Source organism: Anolis carolinensis, chromosome 2 (genome assembly GCF_035594765.1).
Source record: "Anolis carolinensis isolate JA03-04 chromosome 2, rAnoCar3.1.pri, whole genome shotgun sequence".
Lineage (NCBI taxonomy): Eukaryota > Metazoa > Chordata > Lepidosauria > Squamata > Dactyloidae > Anolis > Anolis carolinensis.
In genome coordinates this window covers 18,817,378-18,841,021 of record NC_085842.1, presented here as the reverse complement: position 1 = coordinate 18,841,021, position 23,644 = coordinate 18,817,378, and the positions used below count along the sequence as shown (strand labels likewise).

General features: G+C 44.1%; 2 protein-coding genes and 1 long non-coding RNA gene across 3 annotated transcripts; 2 read left to right on the top strand and 1 right to left on the bottom strand.

The window, feature by feature from the left end:
• Positions 1 to 52: 52 nt before the first annotated feature.
• On the bottom strand, positions 53 to 1,875 carry LOC134297040 (uncharacterized). The gene is made up of 2 exons (XR_010003777.1): positions 1,712 to 1,875; positions 53 to 364 (listed from the first exon to the last, which is right to left on the bottom strand). It is a non-coding gene; the product is annotated as an uncharacterized LOC134297040 (long non-coding RNA).
• Positions 1,835 to 16,073, top strand: LOC100555884 (zinc finger protein 11). The gene is made up of 7 exons (XM_062973524.1): positions 1,835 to 2,058; positions 2,680 to 3,195; positions 3,551 to 3,677; positions 4,220 to 4,287; positions 4,481 to 4,607; positions 6,128 to 7,585; positions 14,940 to 16,073. Exons 2-7 carry the CDS (start codon positions 2,806 to 2,808, stop codon positions 16,034 to 16,036), a joined length of 3,267 nt encoding a protein of 1,088 aa, XP_062829594.1. The 5' UTR covers positions 1,835 to 2,058; positions 2,680 to 2,805; the 3' UTR covers positions 16,037 to 16,073.
• Positions 10,756 to 12,101, top strand: LOC134297034 (zinc finger protein 24-like). Its single transcript, XM_062973521.1, has 2 exons — positions 10,756 to 10,995; positions 11,389 to 12,101. The coding sequence occupies exon 2, from the start codon at positions 11,515 to 11,517 to the stop codon at positions 11,893 to 11,895; it is 381 nt and encodes a 126-aa protein (XP_062829591.1). The 5' UTR covers positions 10,756 to 10,995; positions 11,389 to 11,514; the 3' UTR covers positions 11,896 to 12,101.
• Positions 16,074 to 23,644: the final 7,571 nt, after the last annotated feature.

The following is a 23,644-nucleotide window of genomic DNA, read 5'->3' as shown; positions in this document are numbered from 1 at the left end:
TGTAGAGTAAAAATCCAAATGTTTGGATAATAAATACAAGCTTTCCAATTAGTTTGATGCATAGAGACATTTTACTCAAAAACAGAAATAAAGGAAACGCCTGGGAGAGAAAACATTAGCAGTATCTCCAGAATAAAAAAAATCCTGTAAAAAGTGGTATTATCTGATGGTTCAGCCTCAGTGGTGCAATGGTTGGAATCCAGGTAGCGTGGGATGAGCTCCCTCTGTCAGCTCCAGCTCCCCTGTGAGGACATGAGAGAAGCGTCCCCGGGCAACGTCAATTCTCTCACACCAGAGACGACTTGCAGTTTCTTGAGTTGCTCCTGACTCTGATGTAATGATGTTGTCATCCAATGGCAGACAACTATAAAGGGGGAAGTGAGAGTGAGACCCCTCCTACAATGCCGTATGAACCAGGTTATCAAAGCAGATAACCCACATTATCTGTTTTGAACATGGTTATGTGAGTCCATGGAGCCTCCGGTAGCACGCTATGTTAAAGCACTGAGCTGCTGAACTTGCAGACCGAAAGGTCCCAGGTTCATATCCGGGGAGTGTAGTGAGTGCCCGCTGTTAGCTCCAGCTTTTGCCAACCTAGCAGTTCGAAAACATGAAAAATGTGAGTAGACCAATAGGTACTGCTCCGGCAGGAAGGTAACGGCTCTTTGGCTTAGAAATGGAGATGAGCACCAACCCCCAGAGTCGGACACGACTGGACTTAACGTCAGGGGAAAACCTTTACCTTTACATATGTGAGCCTATACTGCCGTATAATCAAATTCAAGTCAGATAATCTGGACTTTGTATGGCAATGTGGAAAGGCTCTGAGGATATAGACCAGGGGTCCTCAAGCTTTTTAAGCCGAGGGCCAGTCCACAATCCTTCAGACCGTGGAGGGGCCGAATTATCATTTGGAAAAAACAAACAAATTCCTATGCACACTGCACACGTCTTATTTGTAGTGCAAAACAACAACAATGAAAGAACAATACAATATTTAAAAATGAAAATAATTGTTACCAGCATAAACCTATCAGGATTTCAATGGGAAGTGTGGGCCTGCTTCTGGTCAAGTGAATTAGGATTGTTGTTGTGTGCCTTCAAGTCATTTCAGACTTTGGGTGAGCCTAAGTCTAAAATTATTTATTTATTTATTTATTTACTACTACATTTATTTATTACATTTATATCCCACCCTTCTCACCCTGAAGGGGACTCAGAGCAGCTGTATGTACATACAATTTATTATATTATTAGCATAGCACAATATTAGCATTATATATTACTATATTGAACTATACCACTATACTGTAATATTATATGTAATATATAACATATAATTAATATTATTATATTGTATAACATTATAATATTATTATCAATATTATATGTAAATACAATATATTATTAAAATGATATAAAAATATTATATTATAAAACTGAGGGCGGGGGCCAGGTAAATGACCAGGGAGGGCCGCATCCGGCCCCCGGGCCTTAGTTTGGGGACCCCTGATATAGACCATTTAAGTGGCTTCATATAAATAGCCAATGAAATGTCACTTTCCAGTGGCTGCAGGAAACTCTGTTCACATTGATGAGAATTAATTTGATGATAATAAGGACGCTTCCCATTGAAAGATGCAGTTTAGAGTGTTGCAAGGCCTCCCACAGCCTCGCTCTGATCAAAACATTGAATGATTTGTATAACCACCTGGACAGTTCAAGGCTTGTGAGGCAGCCCTGGAGCTGAAGGGGCGAGGAAGGGTTAAGGGGAGGAAGGCTGGATTCCTAGAGAGGCAGGAAGGAGAGGAGGCGTTGCCCAGTCCTCCAGAGCAGGCCCTCCTCCCTCGGCCTCCTCCTCCTCCTCCTCTCCTCGGCCGGCCTCCTCTCCTCCTGAGGAGTCTCCTTCCCCTTCAAAGGCCTGGAGATCTGTCCTTGCCATTGTCCTGTCACTGGTGAGACGGAATCCCATGAATCACAAAGGGGAAAGCCAGGCCTGCTTTTTCAGGGAGGGAATGTTTCCAAGCTGCAGGGGGCTGAGTCCCTGGATACTGAGGGGTGAGTATGAGTGTAGTACATGGACACACAGGCAAAGAGAATGGGCTGTGCTTGGAAAACCAGATACCATAATGTAATGGTTTTAAAGATCTTGGAGTGAGTGGAGATTTCATTCAATCAAGTGTCAGGTTAGTTTTCTTGACAGGAAAGGCTATGTATGGATCATGTGCTGTCATTTGCAGGAATGGTGGGGTTGAGACTGAATGGGAGCTCAGTGGGAGGCCAGGTGGGTCTGGAGACTGGAGAAGGAGAGGCCCAAGAGAACAGAGGGCCCAGCATCAGTTTATTCTGAAATCAATACAGGGTTTCAGGGTAGTTGTATGTCTTTCGGGCTGTGTGGCCATGTTCCAGAAGTATTCTCTCCTGACGTTTCGCCCACATCCATGGCAGGCATCCTCAGAGGTTGTGAGGCATGGATAAATCTGAGGATGCCTGCCATAGATGTGGGCGAAACGTCAGGAGAGAATACTTCTGGAACATGGCCACACAGCCCGAAAGACATACAACAATCCTGTGATCCCGGCCATGAAAGCCTTCGACAACACAATACAGGGTTTGTTTTTTACGCTCCAATAATACATCTCAAGAAGCCTGTTATCTAACTCTGCCTTTGTTTCACAGAGGAAATGTGATTGTTGGCTGAGAATTTTGGAGTAGAGCCTGTTGAGGGATTTCTTTCCTTTGAGAGAAGAGGGAGGAAGAGCATCTAGGGTCCAGTTTGCTTCTTCATCTAACAGTGGTTACGACATGGAGAGACCCAATTCACCTGGAGCTGAAGCAGGACTTGGGAGCAGTGGGGCATCCTGGGGAAAAGCTGCACATAAGTACTTGAATGTGGACCTTTATAACTCAGACACACAGCGCCAGAGGTTCAGGCAGTCCTCCTACCAGGAAGGCGAAGGACCCAGAGAGGTTTGCAGCCACCTCCACGATCTCTGCCACCAGTGGCTGAAGCCAGAGCAACACACCAAGGCTGAGATGCTGGACCTGGTGATCCTGGAGCAGTTCCTGAGCCTCCTGCCCCCAGAGATGGGGAGCTGGGTCCGAGAGTGTGGGGCAGAGACCTGTTCCCAGGCGATGGCCCTGGCGGAAGGCTTCCTCCTGAGTCGGGCAGAGGACAAGAGGCAGGAAGAACAGGTGAGAGCATTTCCTCTTGGTTTCACTAACCTTGGGACTGATGGATAGATTAAATATATATCCTGCCTTTCTTACAAGATGGGACCAATGTGTGGAAGAAGCTTGACCCTGCTCCCCCTGCCTCTTTCCCACCTGCTCTGCCCCTCCTGCTGTCACCTCCATATTCCCCTATACGCTAGATTGCTCCTCTACTCAGATTTGTTGACCTCCAGATGTAATACTGAAAATGATGGGAGGGGGAGTGTGGCATTTGTTTCAAACTATCTCAGAGTTATTATTTTAAAATAGTCTAAAGGTCTGTGATATTTTTTGAACTTTCTCCATACTACTTCTGGAATACTCTGTGGTCTTTCAGACCCGAAATACCTGCATTGGAGTCCGCCCTGATGTCTCTGAATCAGAGAAACCTCTATCAGACACCACCCAGAGCCTCCAGCAGAAGGTGCTCAAGCAGGAAGGAAATGGGGCTGCAGCCTTGCAGGGTAAGAAGGAACCCTTTGGAGTGTTTTGCTGTTTTATGTCTGTGTAAATTCCCCTTTGGAGGGATTGTAGCACATCCCCAATCATTTTGAGATTCAAATTGTGCAGATCCAGGATCATTTGGCCTTGAGATGAGTTATATATATAGTCCTTTGATTTCGAAAGGTGTAATTCCAGTGTGATTTGCAGTATTCTTTCTTGCAGGACTTGTACATTAGCCTAAAGTTGGATCTGACTGAAATTTAATATTTCTGTGTCTTCCGAGGTGGGACCCGAGGCTAAGATCAGCCCTGAAACTGAAAGACAAACAGACAACAAAGAATAACTTTGAAATACTAAGCCCAGTACTAGTTTCAAAATCCAAGCTACTTAAAGCATTGCTTGAGATAAAATAGCCTAAACTCCAAAATGTTCCATATTCCTGGGCTGGAGAATGCTCCCGTGTTCTTAGGCTCATTTACTCATAGGTTTCTTTTCAGGATTGTGATTGTAACCTCTGAGACATGTTTATGTGATCAACTTTCCAGAACTTCATCTCTTTCAGGGGTTGGAATGATGTTGCTGAATCCTCAGTTCTTTCTTCCCCTTTGTGATGGAGTGGAACTGAATCAGGTAAGCAGAAGGATTCCTGGGAGAGGAGGACTGGAGCTGCCTGGGTGTCATTGATTCCAGACTCAATCATCAAACATCTGTTAAAACAGAATATATTGAACCAAGAGAAACGTAAATTATTTCAAAGAGAATCTAGTAGTTATTTCTCTTGATTTCCCTTATCTGAGAAGGAAATGTTTTCTTTTTCCACCAGTGCCCAATCGCCTTTGAGGACGTGGCTGTCAATTTCTCCCTGGAGGAGTGGGTTCTCCTCAATCCTGATCAGAAAGTCTTGCACATGCAGATCATGGAGGAGATTCATGAAATTGTGGACTCTCTTGGTAAGGCTCACTCATTGATGGGGATTTCTTTTTCAAAATGCAGGATCCTAATCAGCAGCTCTCTGGTGGAAGTAATTTCTGAAATCACCTTAATCATTGAAGGTCCCCAAGGCAGGGCTTATGTTAGAAATATGTGACATATTAGTAATACATGGATCCCTTAGTCTTTCTGATACAAAAACCCCCCTCCTTTCTTTCTCTCTCAGCTGATTTGCTATTTCAAGGTAGCATGTTTCAGAAACTATTACAGCTTCCCCAATTGTCCTAAAAGTAAATGTTAAACTTTCTTGGGGTCTCAGACAGGACAGTGGTTTCATGTTTTATTTTCTTCACGTTTGATGTCTGTGTAATGACTTGTTGGACATTTTAATATTCCACTCTCCACATAGAGATCTGAGAAGGGCATACAGGAAAACCATTAAAACAAATGCAAATGATGAAAAGGTTAAAATGGTTTTAAAGTTAAAATACATTAGGACATTTTAAGAGAGTTGCAATATTTTAAAAAGAATTAAAAACCATGTACATAGAAGGGTTTTGGTAAAACCAGTTATAGGCCTGAGCAACTGCAACGTTAGCACCAATGCAGACTCAAGTAGGAAGACTACCACACACCCTTGATGCAACTGTGATCTCTGGAAAATCTATCAAGAGTGATTATTATCCCCCTCTCTCTGAGTGTTTGTGTGTGAGAGAGGCAATTTAATGAACAGAGGGATAGTCCACAGAAAGGTATTTCGAAGAAGTCTCTGTATTTACGGCATCTGGATTTACCAGGAGTTCTTATCACTGGTGCACAGTCTTGTCACTTATCACAAGCCGGGATGGTCTGGAGGCAATATCTACACTCTCAATACCAATGTTACATAGATGTCACGATATTTGGCTGAGTCCTGCAGAACTACCTATTTTTGTTCCCTTCTCTGCCTTCATCATTGTTCTCCTTTTTGATTGGGAATGGTTGTGAAATGAGTGGTATCAAAGTAAAACATTAAGCTAGAGAAAAAGGTAAGCATTTCAATGTGAAGGGAAAAGGCCTCCATTCCCCAGAAAGAAGGAGACAGAAGAAAAAAACAGGGTGAACAACAGGTAGCCTCTGGAGCATATCTTACTCATCTCTCTTTTAGAGGCTCTAGGCCAGTGGTTCCCAACCTGTGGATCCCCAGGTGTTTTGGCTTACAACTTCCAGAAATTCCAGCTAGTTTACCAGCAGTTGGGATTTCTGGGCATTGAAGGTCAAAACATCTGGGCCTTGAGTCCCCTTCAAGGTGGAGAGAGGCAGGGTATAAATGGGGCTAATTAAATAAATCTGGGGACCCACAGGTTGAGAACCACTGCTTTAGGCAGTCAAACAGTGTCCATCTTTACTGAACAGGAGGTGGGGAGAGGACAGCATTTATATCTACTTTTCCTCCATGTCTATATTATTTTAAAGATCATTTCAATGTCCGTCTTATACTATTTCCCTAGAGTCATTATCACGCACGCTGAGGAATGATTGTTTCTGTCCTTCTTCACAGCAGATAACTGGAAAAAGAGCAATGTATGCACCAAAGGCAGGAAGCATTTGGAACACAATGGGGGTCTTCCTAGACATCAGCAAAACCACAGAGGAGATGGAGATTCTGCCAGAGAAAGGCTCTACACATGCAGTGAATGTGGGCAGTGTTTTACCCAAAATATGGCACTTGTGCTTCACAAGACACTTCATGCTAGGAATGGCCAACTTAAATGGAAAGAACCAGGAAAATGTGTTGATGAATACAAATTGCCACATCTGAGCCAAGAAGAAATCTTTGAAGAAACTGAGGATTTCATGAGCCAGGAGTGTGGGGAATCCTTTATCCAAAGTTCACACTTGGTGAGGAATGAGAGATTTCACCCAGGATGGGAACCATACAGATGGCAGGAGTATGGGATGAGTTTTGCTTACAGTTCACACTTGGTGATGCACAAAAGACTCCATACAGGAGAGAAGTCATATCAATGCCAGGAGTGTGGGAAATGTTTTGCTTACAGTTCAGAATTGGTGAGGCACAAAAGACTCCATACAGGAGAGAAGCCATACCAATGCCAGGAATGTGGGAAATGTTTTGCTTGTAGTTCACACTTGGTGAGGCACAAGAGACTCCATACAGGAGAAAAACCATACCAGTGCCAGGAGTGTGGGAATTGTTTTGTTTGCAGTTCACAATTGGTGAGCCACAAAAGACTCCATACAGGAGAAAAACCATACCACTGCCAGGAGTGTGGGAAATGCTTTGCTTACAGTTCAACCTTGATGAGGCACAAAATACTTCACACTGGAGAGAAACCATACCAATGCCAGGAATGTGGGAAATGTTTTGCATCCAGTTCAGACTTTGTGAGGCACGAAAGAGTCCACACAGGAGAGAAGCCGTACCAGTGCCAGGAGTGTGGGAAATGTTTTGCATCTAGCTCAACCTTGGTGAAGCACGAAAGAGTCCACACAGGAGAGAAGCCATACCAATGCCAGGAGTGTGGGAAATGTTTTGTTTACAATTCACGATTGGTGAGCCACAAAATGCTCCACACAGGAGAGAAGCCATACCAGTGCCAGGAGTGTGGCAAATGTTTTGCTTATAGTTCAGACTTGGTGAAGCACAAAAGACTCCATACAGGAGAGAAGCCATACCAATGCCAGGAGTGTGGGAAATTTTTTGCTGACAGCTCAGCCTTGGTGAGTCACAAAAGACTCCACACAGGAGAGAAGCCATACCAATGCCAGGAGTGTGGGAAGCAGTTTGCTGAGAGTTCAACCTTGGTGACCCACAAACGACGCCATACAGGAGAGAAGCCATACCAATGCCAGGAATGTGGGAAATGTTTTGTTGACAGTTCATGCTTGATGAGGCACAAAAGACTTCACACTGGAGAGAAGCCATACCAATGCCAGGAGTGTGGGAAATGTTTTAGTCGGACTTCATCCCTTAACAAGCACCAGAGAATACACACAGGCTAAAAAACATCAATTGTAGATAAACATTTTATTTCAAACATATCTGTTTGAGAAATTCTTCCTAAGATTTGGTAGAGTCCCCTTTCTTGTCCTTTGAATCCCTAAATCGGAGGTCCTGTCTCTAGAGCAAAAGAAGCTCCCCGTGACCATCCTTCAGAGGGTTAAATATTATTTTTATTTATTTTATTTACAGTGTTTATATTCCACCCTTTTCACTCCAAAAGTGGACTCAGGGCGGATCACAATGTACATATACATGGCAAACACTCAATGTCATACGGCATACAGACAGAGATAGAGATGAAGGCACAGAGGCAATTTAACATTTTCCAGCTTCCAGCTTCATGAGGGTATGCTCGATTCCGGCCACAGGGAGCTGATGCTTCATCTTCCACTGTGACACCCAGTTCTTGATGGATTACTTCCTCGTTCCTTTTCGCTCGCTGCTGGATGATTTTTATCGTGTTGTAAATTAGTTAAGTTAGCCTCCCCGCATAAGCGTTACCTAAATTTCCTACTTGATAAATGCAGCTATCTTTCAGGTTGCTCAGGCTAACAATTAGGTGGGCTATTTTTAATGGTCGGGCGCTCGATCCGACTGCGGGCTGGCTTTGAACTCATGACCTCTCGGTCAGTAGTGATTTATGATTTTCATGTGATCTATTCTGGAAAAAAAATGTACTTCCATCAACTGTTCCTCTTGTTGGAATTCAACTCCACACTGCCCAAGTCTCTAGTCCTGAAAGAGGAACAAGTTAGTTAGCTTAGATTAGGCTGAGGTTTCCCTTCTTCCCTGTCTCCTGTATGACAGTTGGAATGTAACTATTTGCTCTCTCCTCTCTGTTTCCACTCTCAGTCTGATTGGTTGTGTAGAATGGATATTTTTCTACTGCAAGTCTTTCTTGCTTCTATTCTTCCATCTTGGTGTGTGCTGTGTGAATTGAGATCTCTCTCTGCGTGTGTGTCAGAAGAGATGTAATATTGCTGTTTTTGCCCTTTTTGAAACCTTAGAAGAGATGGGTGTTAGAGTAGACCAGACCCAGTTTTTATGTATGAAAAATGTAGTTACTATTTTATAAAATGTAAATAAACCTTGTGTGATTTTTAAACTCAGGACTCTGCATCTTTGCTTGCCTAAGCTCTAAATTCTTCGCAGCCACATCACACAGCTCTTCACACTCTGCTTGCTGTGACCTGATTGCTCAACATTTATTATCCTGTTTGTATTTTGGATGCTGTGATATATATGAGGGCTATCCAGAAAGTAGATTACATTTTGGAATTAAAAATGAACAAAGTATAGGAGAAAAAAAATTACCATATGCAGTTGAAAGCCACACCCAAATACCACATCTCACTAAGTCACCTTTCAAATGGATCCCCCAGATGGCGTAGTGGACTAAGTGATTTGAAGGTTGGGTTGCTGACCTGAAAGCTGCCAGGTTCGAATCCCACCTGGGGAGAGTGTGGATGAGCTTCCTCTATCAGCTCCAGCTCCATGCGGGGACATGAGAGAAGCCTCCCACAAGGATGGTAAAACATCCGGGCGTAAAACATCTGGGCGTCCCCTGGGCAACGTCCTTGCAGACAGCCAATTCTCTCACTCCAGAAGCAACTCCGGTTGCTCCTGACACGAAAAAAAACCCCTTTCAAATCTAGGCACGTACCATAGCGATGAATGAGCTTTGTAACTCCTTCCCCACTAAACTCTGCCGCTTGCGTCCTCAACCAGCCAGTCACCACTTCTCACAGCTGTGCAGAGTCGCCAAAACGCTGTGTTGCCAGTGTTTGGAAACAAGTGGTTGAGGACGCAAGCTGCAGAATTTAGTGGGGAAGGAGTTGCAAAGCTCATTCATCGCTATGGTAAGTGCCTAGATTTGAATGGCGACTACGTGAGATGTGGTATTTGGGTGTGGCTTTCAACTGCATATGGTAAATGTTTTCTCGTATACTTTGTTCATGTTTAATTCCAAAACATAATCTTTCTGGATAACCCTCGTATTTTGGGTAGTTTTACAAAACACCTCTGAGCTTAGTTTCCAGCTCCTTTACCACCTTGGTTGCAAAGTTCCAGTTTGAGAATTTTGTTTTTCAGCTGCGATTCCAGAATTGAACCACGTGCTTCTGTTGAGGCCAAGCCAAAGGAAAAGATGTTTGCAATATTATTTCCCTCGACGTACAAATTGGATCTCTGGCTAGAATTTGCTGGCTCACGACACACTGCTAATCCACACTAGCTCTGAGGCTAAGGTGCAGGTGCTTACCTACAAAGCCCTGAACGGTTTGGGACCATCCTACCTCCGTGACCGCATCTTTGTCTACGAACCCACGCGTTCACTTCGGTCATCTGGAGAGGCCCTGCTCGTGATCCCGCCTGTGTCGCAAGCACGGTTGGTGGGGACACGAGACAGGGCCTTCTCTGTGGTGGCCCCCCGACTCTGGAACACCCTCCCCAAGGATCTCAGACAGGCCCCTACATTGGCAGTCTTCAGAAAGAATTTGAAGACCTGGCTGTTCCAATGTGCCTTCCCAGATTAATAGGAAATCTCCAATACCAAGTCCCATAAGCACTTTATTAGAATTAAGATCGCATATCGCACTCTGCACTTGCCCTAGAAGCCTTATATATCACCTGTCACATCAGCACGTTTAATCTTGTACCCATTACTCTGGCCCGGCCCAGTTCTATTGTGTTTTAGCGTATTGTTATTGCTTGTGGTTTATACTGTTTTAATTCTTTTAATTTGGCTTTTGTTTTGTATTGTTATATTGTGTGTGGAGGCCTTGGCCTTTGTAAGCCGCATCGAATCCTTCGGGAGATGCTAGCGGGGTACAAATAAAGTTTAATAATAATAATAATAATAATAATAATAATAATAATAATAATAATAATAATAATAGAGTGGCTTCACATAAATAGCCAGTGAAATGTCATTTTACAGTCGCTGGAGAAAAAATCTGTTCACATTGATGAGAATTAGCCGGATGATAATATAGAAGCTTCCCATTGAAAGATGCAGTTTAGACTGTTCCAAGGCCTCCCACATCCCCACTCTGATCAAAACATTGAACAGGATGAAGAAACATCTGACCTGGATAGTTCAGTGCTTGTGAGGTGAAGCTGAAGAGGGCGAGGAAGGGTTAAGGGGAGCGAGGCTGGATTCCTAGAGAGGAAGGAAGGAAGCCGGGAGGAGGAAGTGCCCAGTCCTCCAGAGCAGGCCATCCTCTCTTGGCCTTCTCCTCCTTCTCTTCTCCTCCTGGGGGTCTTCTTCCCTGGAGATCTGTAGTTGCTGTTGTCCTGTTACTGGTAAAACAGAATCCCTTGAATCACAAAGGGAAAGGCCAGGCCTGCTTTTGCAGAGGGAATATTTCCAAGCTGCAGGGGGTTGAATCCGTGGATACTGAGGGGTGAGTATGAGTGTAGTACATGGACACACAGGTAAAGGGAATGGGCTGTGGTTGGAAAACCAGATACCGTAATGTAATGGTTGGAAAGATCTTGGGGCGAGTGGAGATTTCATTTAATCAATGTCAGGTTAATTATCTCTACAGGAATGACTATGGATCATGTCACATTTGTGGCAGGAATAATCATGTTGAGATAGTCTCGGTTGGGACTGAATGGGAGCTCAATGGGTGGCCTGGTGAGACCAAATGGGTGTGGAGGCTTTAGAAGCAAAGGCCCAAGTGAAAGCAGGGCCCAGCATTAGTTTATTCTGAAATCAGTAAGGGGCTTATTTTTTTATTCTCCAATATTATGTCTCAAGAAGCCTGTTATCTAATTCTGCCTTTCTTTCACAGAGGATATGTGATGATTGGCTGAGAATTTTGGAGTAGAGCCTGTTCAGGGATTTCTTTCCCTTGAGAGAAGAGGGAAGGAGAGCATCTTGGGTCCAGGTTGCTGCTTCATCAAACAGTGGTTCCAACATGGAGAAACCAAAGTCAACTAAGCTCCTGAGTGTTGACCTTTATAGCCCAGTCATACAGTGCAAGAGGTTCAGACAGTTCTCCTACCGAGAGGGCGAGGGGCCCAGAGAGGTTTGCAGCCGCCTCCACGATCTCTGCGGCCAGTGGCTGAAGCCCGAGCAACACACCAAGGCTGAGATGCTGGACCTGGTGATCCTGGAGCAGTTCCTGAGCCTCCTGCCCCCAGAGATGGGGAGCTGGGTCCGAGAGTGTGGGGCAGAGACCTCTTCCCAGGCGGTGGCCCTGGCGGAAGGCTTCCTCCTGAGTCGGGCAGAGGACAAGAAGCAGGAAGAACAGGTGAGAGCATTTCCTCTTGGTTTCACTAACCTTGGGACTGATTGATAGCTTTCCCATAGGTTCCACTCTTCCAAGATGGGACTATAAGAGAGCTAAGCCGGACTCTGTTCCCTCTGTGTCTTTCCCACCTGCTCTGCCCCTCCTGCTGTCACCTCCTTATCCGCTGTAAGCTCGGTTGCTCCTCTACTCAGATTTGTTGACCTCCAGATGTAATACTGAAAATGATGGGAGGGGGAGTGTGGCATTTGTTTCAAACTATCTCAGAGTTATTATTTTAAAATTGTCTAAAGGTCTGTGATATTTTTTGAACTTTCTCCATACTACTTCTGGAATACTCTGTGCTCTTTCAGACCCAAAATACCTGCATTGGAGTCCGCCCTGATGTCTCTGAATCAGAGAAACCTCCATCAGACACCACCCAGAGCCTCCAGCAGAAGGAGCTCAAGCAGGAAGGAGATGGGGCTGCAGCCTTACAGGGTAAGGAGGAACCCTTTGGGGTGTTTTGTTTTTTAGGTCTTTGTAAATTCCCCCTTGGAGGGATTGTAGCTCATCGCCAATCATTTTGCAATTGAACTAGTGCACATCCAGAATCATTTGGCCTTTGGATGAGTATATATGTAGGCTTTTGGTTCCAAAAGGTGTCATTTCAGTGTGATTTACAGTTTTCTTTCTTGCAATACTTGTACATTAGCCTAAAATTGGATCTGACTGAAAATTCATTCTTTCAGTGTCTTCCCAGGTGGAACCCAAAGCTAAGATGAGTCCTAAACTGAGCTGGAAGACAAACATACAACAAATAATAACTTTAGTCAATTGAAATACTAAGCCCAGTGCTTGTTTCAATCCAAGCTACTTAAAGCATTGCTTGAGATAAAATGACCTAAAGTCCAAAATGTCCCATATTCCTGGGCTGGAGAATGCTCTTGTGTTCTTAGGGTCATTTCCTCATAGGTTTCTTTTTAGGACTGTAATTGTCACCTCAAAGACATGTTTATGTGATCAGCTTTCCACACCTTGCTCTCTCTCCCAGGGGCTGGAATGATGTTGTTGCCGAATCCTCAGTCGTTTTTTCCCCTTTGTGATGGAGTTGAACTGAATCAAGTAAGCAGAAAGATTCCTGGGAGAGGGGGACTGGATTTTCTTGATTTCCTTTATGTGAGAAGGAAATGTTGTTGTTTTTTTCCCCCAGCAGTGTCCAATCACCTTTGAGGATGTGGCTGTCCATTTCGCCCTGGAGGAGTGGGTTCTCCTGAATCCTGGTCAGAAGGTCTTGCACATGCAGATCATGAAGGAGATTCATGGGATTGTGGACTCTCTTGGTAAGCCTCATTCATCCACGAGGATTTCTAATTCAAAATGCAGTATCCTAATCAGCACCTCCCCAGTGGAAGTAATTTCCGAAATCATCTCAATCACTGAGGGTCCCCAAGGCAGGGCTTATGTTAGAAATATATGACATATTAGTAATATTTTATCTCCAGTGACTTCCCATTTCAAAGTGGCGTGTTCAGAAACTACTTCAACTTCCCCTCTTGTCCTAAACCTAATTTTTGAACATTCTTGGGGCCTCAGGTGGGACTGTGGCTTTGATGTTTTACTTTCTTCATGTCTGATGTCTGTGTAATGACTTGTTGGACATTTTAATATTCCACTCTCCACATAGAGATCTGAGAAGGGCATACAGGAAAACCAATAAATGCAAATGATGAAAATGATAAAATCGTTTTTCAATTTAAAACTTATGATACATATGAAGACATTTTAAGAGAATTACAATATTTTAAAAAGAATGAAAACCATGTACATGGAAATGTTTTGGAAAAACCAGTTAGATACCCAAAACTTAATGGAGAATAATGTATTGAATTGGTGTCGGAGCAACGGCAACGTTAGTACCAATTCGGACTTCCATAATTGGAGTCAAGTCCAAGCATACCACACACCTTTGCCACAACTGGGCTCCCTGGAAAATCTATCAAGAGTGATCACCCCAGATTCCTCTCCCTCCATTTTTTTGTTCCCTTCTCTAGATTCATCATTGTTCTCCTCCTTGTTGTACAGTCACTATCTTCTATCTTTCCACTTTTGTCAGGTAAATCCATGACAATCTCCTGCAACACTACGAAATTAGGTATGGGACTTTCTATGTTGGAGAAGAAAAATCCAAACTTAAGTGAACATGGGGAGAGAGAACTGGTGGTCAGGGGAGAGAAATAAAAAGGAGGGACTGATTGTGAAACAGTGGTAGCAGGGTAGTTTTAGCTAGAGAAAAAAAGCATTTGAATGTGAAAGGAAAAGGCATCCACTCCCCCAGAGAGAGAAAAACAAAAGAAAAAACTAGGCTGGGCTGAGCGACAGGTAGCCTCTGGAGAGATCTTACTCATCTCTTAGAGGCTCTAGGCCAGTGGTTCTCAACCTGTGAATCCCCAGGTGTTTTGGCCTATAACTCCCACAAACTCCAGCCAATTTACCAGCTGTTAGGATTTCTGTGTGTTGAAGTCCAAAACACCTGGGGACCCACAGGTTGAGAACCACTGCTCTAGGCAGTCAAACAGTGTCCATCTTTAGTGAACTAGGGGTAGGGAGAGGACAGTATTTATATCTACTTTTCCTCCATGTCTATGTTATTTTAAGGATCATTTCAATCAACTTCTTATACAATTTTCCTAGAGCCATTATCAATCACGCTGAGAAATGTTTGTTTCTGCCCTTCTTCTTCACAGCAGATAACTGGGAAAAGAACAATGTATGCACCAAACGGAGAAATCATTTGGGACACAATGGGAGTCTTCCTAAACAACAGCAAAACCACAGAGAAGATGGAGATTCTGCCAGAGAAGGGCCCTACAAATGCAATGTATGTGGGCAGTGTTTTACGCAAAATATGGCATTCGTGCTTCACAAGACATTCCATGCTGGGAAAGGCCAACTTAAATGGAAAGAATTTGGAGAATGTGTTGATGAATACAAATTGCCACATCTGAACCAAGAAGAAATCTTTGAAGGAACTGAAGATTTCATGAGCTGGGAGTGTGGAAAATCTTTTATCCAGAGTTCACACTTGGTGAAGAATGAAAGATTTCACACAGGACAGGAATCACACAGATGCCAGGAATGTGGGAAGTGTTTTGCTTACAGTTCACACTTGGTGAACCATAAAAGACTTCATACAGGAGAGAAGCCATACCAATGCCAGGAGTGTGGGAAATGTTTCACTTACAGTTCAGACTTGGTGAGCCACAAAAGACTCCACACAGGAGAGAAGCCATACAAATGCCAGGAGTGTGGGAAATGTTTCACTTGCAGTTCACACTTGGTGAAGCACAAAAGACTCCACACAGGAGAGAAGCCATACCAATGCCAGGAGTGTGGGAAATGTTTTGCTGACAGTTCAGCCTTAGTGAGGCACAAAAGACTCCACACAGGAGAGAAACCATACCAGTGCCCGGACTGTGAGAAGTGTTTTGCTTGCAGTTCACAATTGGTGAGCCACAAAAGACTCCACACAGGAGAGAAGCCATACCAGTGCCAGGAGTGTGGGAAATGTTTTGCTTACAGATCACAATTGGTGTGGCACAAAAGACTCCACACAGGAAAGAAGCCATACCAGTGCCAGGGGTGTGGGAAATGTTTTGTTTGCAGTTCAACCTTGGTAAGCCACAAAAGACTCCACATAGGCGAGAAGCCGTACCAGTGCCAGGAGTGTGGGAAATGTTTTGCTTACAGTTCAACCTTGGTGAGGCACAAAATACTTCACACAGGAGAAAAACCATACCAGTGCCAGGTGTGTGGGAAATGTTTTGCTGACAGTTCAGCCTTGGTGAAGCATGAAAGAGTCCACACAGGAGAGAAGCCATACCAGTGCCAGGAGTGTGGGAAATGTTTTGCTGACAGTTCAACGTTGGTGAAGCACAAAAGGCTCCACACTGGAGAGAAGCCGTACCAGTGCCAGGAGTGTGGGAAATGTTTTGTTTACAGTTCACAATTGGTGAGCCACAAAAGGCTCCACACAGGAGAGAAGCCATATCAGTGCCAGGAGTGTGGGAAATGTTTTGCTGATAGTTCATGCTTGTCAAGGCACAAAAGACTTCATACTGGAGAAAAACCATACAAATGCCACACATGTGGAAAATGTTTTACTCAGACTTCATCCCTTAAGAAGCACCAGAGAATACACATAACCTAAAAAACAGCCATTGTGGATAAACATTTGATTTCAAACATGTCAGTTTGAGAAGTTCTGCCTAAGATTTGGTAGAGTTTTCTTTCTTGTCATTTGAATCCCTAAGTTGGAGGTCCTGTTCTCTGGAGCAGCAGAAATCAAGTTCACATGATAATCTTTCAGAGGGTTAAATATGATTGCCATGTCACCTATTCTGGAAAAAAATCCATATATACTTCCATCAACTGTTCCTCTTATTCAACCCCTCACTGCCTGAGTCTTTAGTCCTGAAAGAGGAACAAGTTAGTTAACTTTAAAAAGGTGGAGGGTTTCCCTTCCCTCCTCTCTCCTGTATAACAGTTGGAATGTAACTACAGTTGGTTCTCGCAGAAGCAGAGGAAGCAGGAGGACATTTTTGCTCCCTGGCTTCAGGTAGGATTTGGCTAAGATTTGGCTAAGATTCTAAACTGAGTTTGGGCTTGGCTCCTGTGGTCAAAGTCTAACTGTTGTGTGACTGTTGTGTTGAAAGAGAGCCAGGTACTTAAGTTGATTGACAGCAGGCATTGTCCCCTGTTAATTGAGTTTCTGGGAAAGCTTTATTTGCCAGTGTGAGTTTCTGCCAGAGCCTGATCCCAGAAGGGCAGTTGGTTCTCGCAGAAGCAGAGGAAGCAGGAGGACATTTTTGCTCCCTGGCTTCAGGTAGGATTTGGCTAAGATTTGGCTAAGATTTTAAACTGAGTTTGGGCTTGGCTCCTGTGGTCAAAGTCTAACTGTTGTGTGACTGTTGTGTTGAAAGAGAGCCAGGTACTTAAGTTGATTGACAGCAGGCATTGTCCCCTGTTAATTGAGTTTCTGGGAAAGCTTTATTTGCCAGTGTCGCGCGCGCCGTCAGGCACCTTTACTAACTATCCTTTGCAGTACATACAGGAAACAAAGCAACATAAACAAATACACAAAGACGTGGTTTGTTGCAGTCTGCACATAAAGTGCGTGCATATTACTTAACTGTACAAAGATCCCACTTGGCCACCACGCTCACCAAGAGATGCAACAAAAGCAAAACATTCCCATCACATGCACCAGCTGTGGCATGTTCCGCTTTTTCACACAAAAACTAGACAACTACATCTGCTCCAAATGCAAACAGATGACTCTGATGGAGCAGAGGATCCAACAGCTCGAGCACCGTATTAAGACCCTTAAGGACATTCAGGCACTCGAGCTCTTCTTGGACACTGCACAACACGCTGCTGTAGATCAGCAGCCTGCATCACACCAACACCACCAAGACCATGATCAGGAACCTTATGGGGAGATCAACTCAAAGGTAGACAACCCTCAGGCTTGGAAGGAGGTCACCCATAGAAGGAGACGCAGGACCAGGCAGCCTCCACAGAACTCCTCTGCTCAGCTGCATTTACACAACAGATTTGAAATTCTTACATCATTAACATACAATCAGGAAACACATCTTGTGGAGGACCACAGTTTCTTAGATACCACTCAGTGGACCATCCTGGATCAATGCGCAGGGGATAGCCCTGACAGGGACAGTGCATCACCACAGTCACACTTATGTAATCATGCAAATGCTCCACCCCCAATCATAGACCAGGAGCAACAGGAACATCCTTGGGAGAGTAATGGGCTCTCGGATGTATCTCAATGGATTGTCATTGATGAATGCACTGGGGATGTTGAGGAGGAGGACAACACTTTACACCTACATGAACCCTTCAACAGGAACACTCTTCAGGGGACATACACACTGTCTTGCACAAAAGGGACCCTGTCAATCCTCAAAGGAAACAGGTCTTGGTAGTAGGTGACTCCCTCCTTAGAGGAACGGAAGCCATCATTTCCAGACCGGATGGGATGGCTCGAGAAACATGCTGCCTCCCGGGGGCAAAAATACACCATATCACTCAGAGGCTCAGCAGGCTCCTAAAGCCCCATCACCCTCCCCACCTTATGTTGATTCATGTAGGTACCAATGACACCGCTAGGCATACTTTTCAAAAGATCACAAATGATTTTCGAGCTCTGGGAACAAAGCTAAAACTGTATAATGTACATGTGATCTTTTCATCCCTCCTCCCCGTTGTAGGACATGGCTCTACAAGGGCCGGAAAAATAGTACAGGTCAATAACTGGCTCAGAAAATGGTGTCAAGAGGAGCATTTTGGCTTCCTTGACCATGGTCTACTCTTCCAAGAGGATGGACTACTGGCAAGCGATGGGGTGCATCTCACACAAGTAGGAAAACATCTTTTTGCACACAGACTCACAAACCTCATCAGGCGCACTTTAAACTAAATCCACTGGGGGAGGGGAACAACAGCCTGGCGAACACTATATTACCCACGACCACAGGGAACCGCCGTAAGGCTAAACGGAGGGCTGCACAAACACAGCAAGGACCAAGTACAGAGAGCACAATAATCCCAAATAAACAGTTCGAGGGGAGGTCACAGGGGCTTACATGTCTTTACACTAATGCTCAGAGCATGGGAAATAAGCAAGACGAACTCCAACTCCTAGCACAGCACCACACATACGATGTCATAGGCATCACTGAAACCTGGTGGGATGACTCCCATCACTGGAATTTAACCATTGAGGGCTATAACCTCTTTCACAGAAATAGAACAAAGGGGAGAGGAGGGGGAGTAGCTTTATATGTCAAAAACAGTTACGTTGCAGAAGAAATGCAAGACTGTAATCCGGGAAACCAGCTTGAAAGCATCTGGATAAGAATCAAGGGAACCGGGACTCAAAAAGATCTTGTCGTGGGTGTCTACTACAGACCTCCGAGTCAGGATGAAGGACTTGATGAAGCCTTCTGTCAACAGCTGACCAAACAGGCACAAAGAAGAGATATAGTAGTCATGGGCGATTTCAATTATCCCGATATCTGCTGGAAAACAAACTCAGCCAAGAGTACAAAGTCCAACAAATTCCTCACTTGCCTTGCAGATAATTTTATGGTCCAGAAGGTAGAAGAGGCAACAAGGGGATCAGCAACTCTTGATCTAATCTTAACAAATGTGGAAGACCTGATCAATACAGTTGAAGTGGTTGGATCCTTAGGGGCAAGTGACCATGTGCTCCTGCAGTTTGCAATACAAAGGAATGCTGAAACTAAGACAAGTCAAACACGCATTCTGGACTTTAAGAGAGCTGACTTCCAAAAAATGAAGGAATTACTGAGCGGCATTCCATGGACGCCGATATTAAAAAACAAGGGAGTTAAGGATGGATGGGAGTTTTTCAAAAGTGAAATACTCAAGGCGCAAATGCAAACAGTGCCAACAAAGAAGAAAAATAAGACAAGTGCAAAGAAGCCAGAATGGATGTCCAAAGAACTTCTAACTGAGCTAAAGCTCAAAAGTGACATGCACAAGAAGTGGAAAAGGGGAGAAATCACCAAAGAAGAATTCAAACGTATAGCCAACTCCTGTAGGGAAAAGGTTCGCAAGGCTAAAGCGCAAAATGAGCTCAGGCTTGCCAGGGACATAAAAAACAACAAAAAAGGTTTTTTTGCTTATGTTGGTAGAAAAAGGAAGAAAAAGGAGGCGATAGGGCCACTGCAAGGAGTAGATGGGGTGATGGTGACAGGGGATAGGGAAAAGGCAGAACTGCTTAATGCCTTCTTTGCCTCGGTCTTCTCACAAAAAGAAAGCCATCTTCAACCTCAGCAACATGGAATGGACGAAGGATTGGGGGAAATCCAACCCCAAATAGGGAAACAAGTTGTCCAGGAACACCTGGCCACTCTAAACGAATTCAAGTCCCCAGGGCCAGATCAGCTACATCCAAGAGTATTGAAGGAACTAGCGGAAGTTATTTCAGAACCACTGGCAATCATCTTCGAGAGTTCTTGGAGAACAGGAGAAGTCCCAGCAGATTGGAGGAGGGCGAATGTGGTCCCTATCTTCAAGAAGGGAAAAAAGAACGACCCAAACAATTACCGTCCGGTCAGCCTCACATCAATACCAGGCAAGATTCTGGAAAAGATCATTAAGGAAGTGGTCTGCAAACACTTAGAAACAAATGCGGTCATTGCTAATAGTCAACACGGATTTACCAAAAACAAGTCATGCCAGACTAATCTGATCTCTTTTTTCGATAGAGTTACGAGTTGGGTCGATACAGGGAATGCCGTGGATGTAGCATATCTAGATTTCAGTAAGGCCTTCGACAAAGTCCCCCACGACCTTCTGGCAAACAAACTAGTAAAATGTGGGCTAGACAAAACTACGGTTAGGTGGATCTGTAATTGGCTAAGTGAACGAACCCAAAGGGTGCTCACCAATGCGTCGTCTTCATCATGGAAAGAAGTGACAAGTGGAGTGCCGCAGGGCTCCGTCCTGGGCCCGGTTCTGTTCAACATCTTTATTAACGACTTAGACGAAGGGTTAGAAGGCACGATCATCAAGTTTGCAGATGACACCAAACTCGGAGGGATAGCTAACACTCCAGAAGACAGGAGCAGAATTCAAAACGATCTTGACAGACTAGAGAGATGGGCCGAAACTAACAAAATGAAGTTCAACAGGGACAAATGCAAGATACTTCACTTCGGCAGAAAAAATGGAAATCAAAGATACAGAATGGGGGACGCCTGGCTTGACAGCAGTGTGTGCGAAAAAGATCTTGGAGTCCTCGTGGACAACAAGTTAAACATGAGCCTACAATGTGATGCGGCAGCTAAAAAAGCCAATGGGATTTTGGCCTGCATCAATAGGGGAATAACGTCTAGATCCAGGGAAGTCATGCTCCCCCTCTATTCTGCCTTGGTCAGACCACACCTGGAATACTGTGTCCAGTTTTGGGCACCGCAGATGAAGGGAGATGCTGACAAGCTGGAAAGCGTCCAGAGGAGGGCGACTAAAATGATTAAGGGTCTGGAGAACAAGCCCTATGAGGAGCGGCTTAAAGAGCTGGGCATGTTTAGCCTGCAGAAGAGAAGGCTGAGAGGAGACATGATAGCCATGTACAAATATGTGAGGGGAAGTCATAGGGAGGAGGGAGCAAGCTTATTTTCTGCTGCCCTGCAGACTAGGACACGGAACAATGGCTTCAAACTACAGGAAAGGAGATTCCACCTGAACATCAGGAAGAACTTCCTCACTGTGAGAGCTGTTCGACAGTGGAACTCTCTCCCCAGGGCCGTGGTGGAGGCTCCTTCTTTGGAGGCTTTTAAGCAGAGGCTGGATGGCCATCTGTCGGGGGTGCTTTGAATGCGATTTCCTGCTTCTTAGCGGGGGGTTGGACTAGATGGCCCTTGAGGTCTCTTCCAACTCTACTATTCTATGATTCTATGATTCTATGATTCTACAGTAGTCTCGCTTATCCAAACTTTGCTTATCCAAAGTTCTGTATTACGCAACGCAGTTTGCTTTCCACCCGGATCCACAGCTGTGTTTCTAGGCAGCAACACTCCTAAAAACAACACAAGTGCAGCCACACATCCAAACAAGTGGCAGACTTGTTATAAAACATGATGTTTTGGTGTTTAATTTGAAAAATCATAATGTAATTTGACGTTTAATAGGCTTTTCCTTAATCTCTCCTTATTATCCAACATTTTTGCTTATCCAGCATTCTGCCGGCCTGTTTATGTTGGGTAATAAAGTATTGTATTTGCTCTCTCCTCTCTGTTTCTACTCTCATTCTTATTGGCTGTGTAGAATGGATATTTTTCTACAAGTCTTTCTTCTATTCTTCCTTCTTGGAGTGTGCTGTGTGAATTGAGATCTCGCTCTGCATGTGTGTCAGGAGAGATGTAGTGGTTGGTGTTTTTTCCCTTTCTTTGAAACCTAAGAAGAGATGGGTGTTAAGAGTAGATCAGTTCCTATGAAAAATGTAGTTGTTATTTTATAAAATGTAAATAAACCTTTTGTAATTTTTAAAGTCAGGACTCTGCCTGCCTAAGCTCTAAATTCTTTGCAGCCACATCACCCGGCACTTCACGCTCTGCTTGCTGTGAGCTGATTGCTCAACTTTTAGTATCCTGTTTGTATTTTGGATGCTCTGCTATATATTTTGGATAGTTTTCCCTAACACCTCTGAGCTTAGTTTCCAACTCCTTTACTACCTTGATTGCAAATTTCCAGTTTGAGAATTTTGTTTTTCAGCCGGGATTTCAGAATTGAACCACGTGCTTCTGTTGAGGCCAAGCTAAAGGAAGAGATGTTTGCACTATTACTTTCCTTGATGTACAAATTGGATCTCTGGCTAGAATTTACAGGTTGTTTTCTTGCTCTTGGCACACTGCTAATCTACAATAAATTGAGAAACAGGAACCATTGTATTATTTTAAAATGTACACATTTATACAGTGTATAGTGAGTATTTAAATCTATGATAGGCCAAGTGATAATTGGATATGTTTTGCAAAATTCAAGTCCTTGGATTTTGTATTGTAGGGAAATAGATGTTTCTGTGTAGAATAAAAAGCCTAATGTTTGGATAATAAATACAAATTTTCCAACTAGTTTGGGGCATAGAGACATTTTACTCAAAAACAGAAATAAACGAATTCTTGGCAGAGAAAAACATAAGAAATATGACCAGAATAAGAAATCCAGTAAAAAAAGTGTACTTCATTGATACATTAGGGTCCCTTATATCTCATGTGATCATCTGATGGCTGAGCGCCGGTGGCGCAATGGGTTAAACCCATGATCTGGCAGGACGGCTGACCGACAGGTCAATGCTTCAAATCCGGGTAGCCCGGGATGAGCTCCCTGTGTCAGCTCCAGCTCCCCATGCAGGGGCATGTGTCAGCCTACCAAAAGCATGGTAAAACATCAACATCTGGGCATTCCGTGGCCAATGTCAATTCTCTCACACCAGAGGCGACTTGCAGTTACTCGAGTCGCTCCTGACATTGATGTAATGATTATCATCTAATGGGAGACAATCTCAAAGGGGGAAGTGAGACAAAGACCCCTCCTACACTGCCATATAAGCCAGGTTATCAAAGCAGATAATCCACATTATCTGCTTTGAACTGGGTTGTATAAGTCTATACTGTGTTGTCAAAGGCTTTCATGGCCGGGATCACAGGGTTGTTGTATGTCTTTCGGGCTGTGTGGCCATGTTCCAGAAGTATTCCCTCCTGACGTTTCACCCACATCTATGACAGGCATCCTCAGAGGTTGTGAGGTATGGATAAACTAGGCAAGGAAAGAAAATATATATATATCTGTGGAGAGTCCAGGGTGTGGCAAGAGTCCTTTGTCACTGGGAAGCCAGCATTAATGTTTCAGTTAATCACCCTAATTAGCATTGGAAAGGTTTTGTCTCTTGCCTGGGGGGCATCTTTTGTTCAGTCATTAGTCGTTCTTGGGGCTTCTCTGCCCTCAGAGTGTTGGTTCCCATCTACTGTTTTGATTTTAGAGTTTTTTAATACTGGTAGCCAGATTTTGTTCATTTTCATGGTTTTCTCCTTTCTGTTGAAGTTGTCCACATGCTTGTGAATTTCAATGGCTTCTCTGTGTAGTCTGACATGATAATTGTTGGAGTGGTCCAGCATTTCTGTGTTCTCAAATAATATACTGTGTCCAGGCTGGTTCATCAAGTGCTCTGCTATGGCTGATTTCTCTGGTTGAATTAGTCTGCAGT

What these genes read in the sequence shown, in the direction of transcription:
- LOC100555884 (XM_062973524.1), top strand. Translation starts at nt 2,806, where the DNA reads ATGGAGAGACCCAATTCACCTGGAGCTGAAGCAGGACTTGGGAGCAGT. An exon ending in TGGGGCTGCAGCCTTGCAGG is followed by an intron (nt 3,678 to 4,219) that starts GTAAGAAGGAAC and finishes CATCTCTTTCAG; the next exon opens with GGGTTGGAATGATGTTGCTG. An exon ending in TGAAATTGTGGACTCTCTTG is followed by an intron (nt 4,608 to 6,127) that starts GTAAGGCTCACT and finishes CCTTCTTCACAG; the next exon opens with CAGATAACTGGAAAAAGAGC.
- LOC134297034 (XM_062973521.1), top strand. Translation starts at nt 11,515, where the DNA reads ATGGAGAAACCAAAGTCAACTAAGCTCCTGAGTGTTGACCTTTATAGC.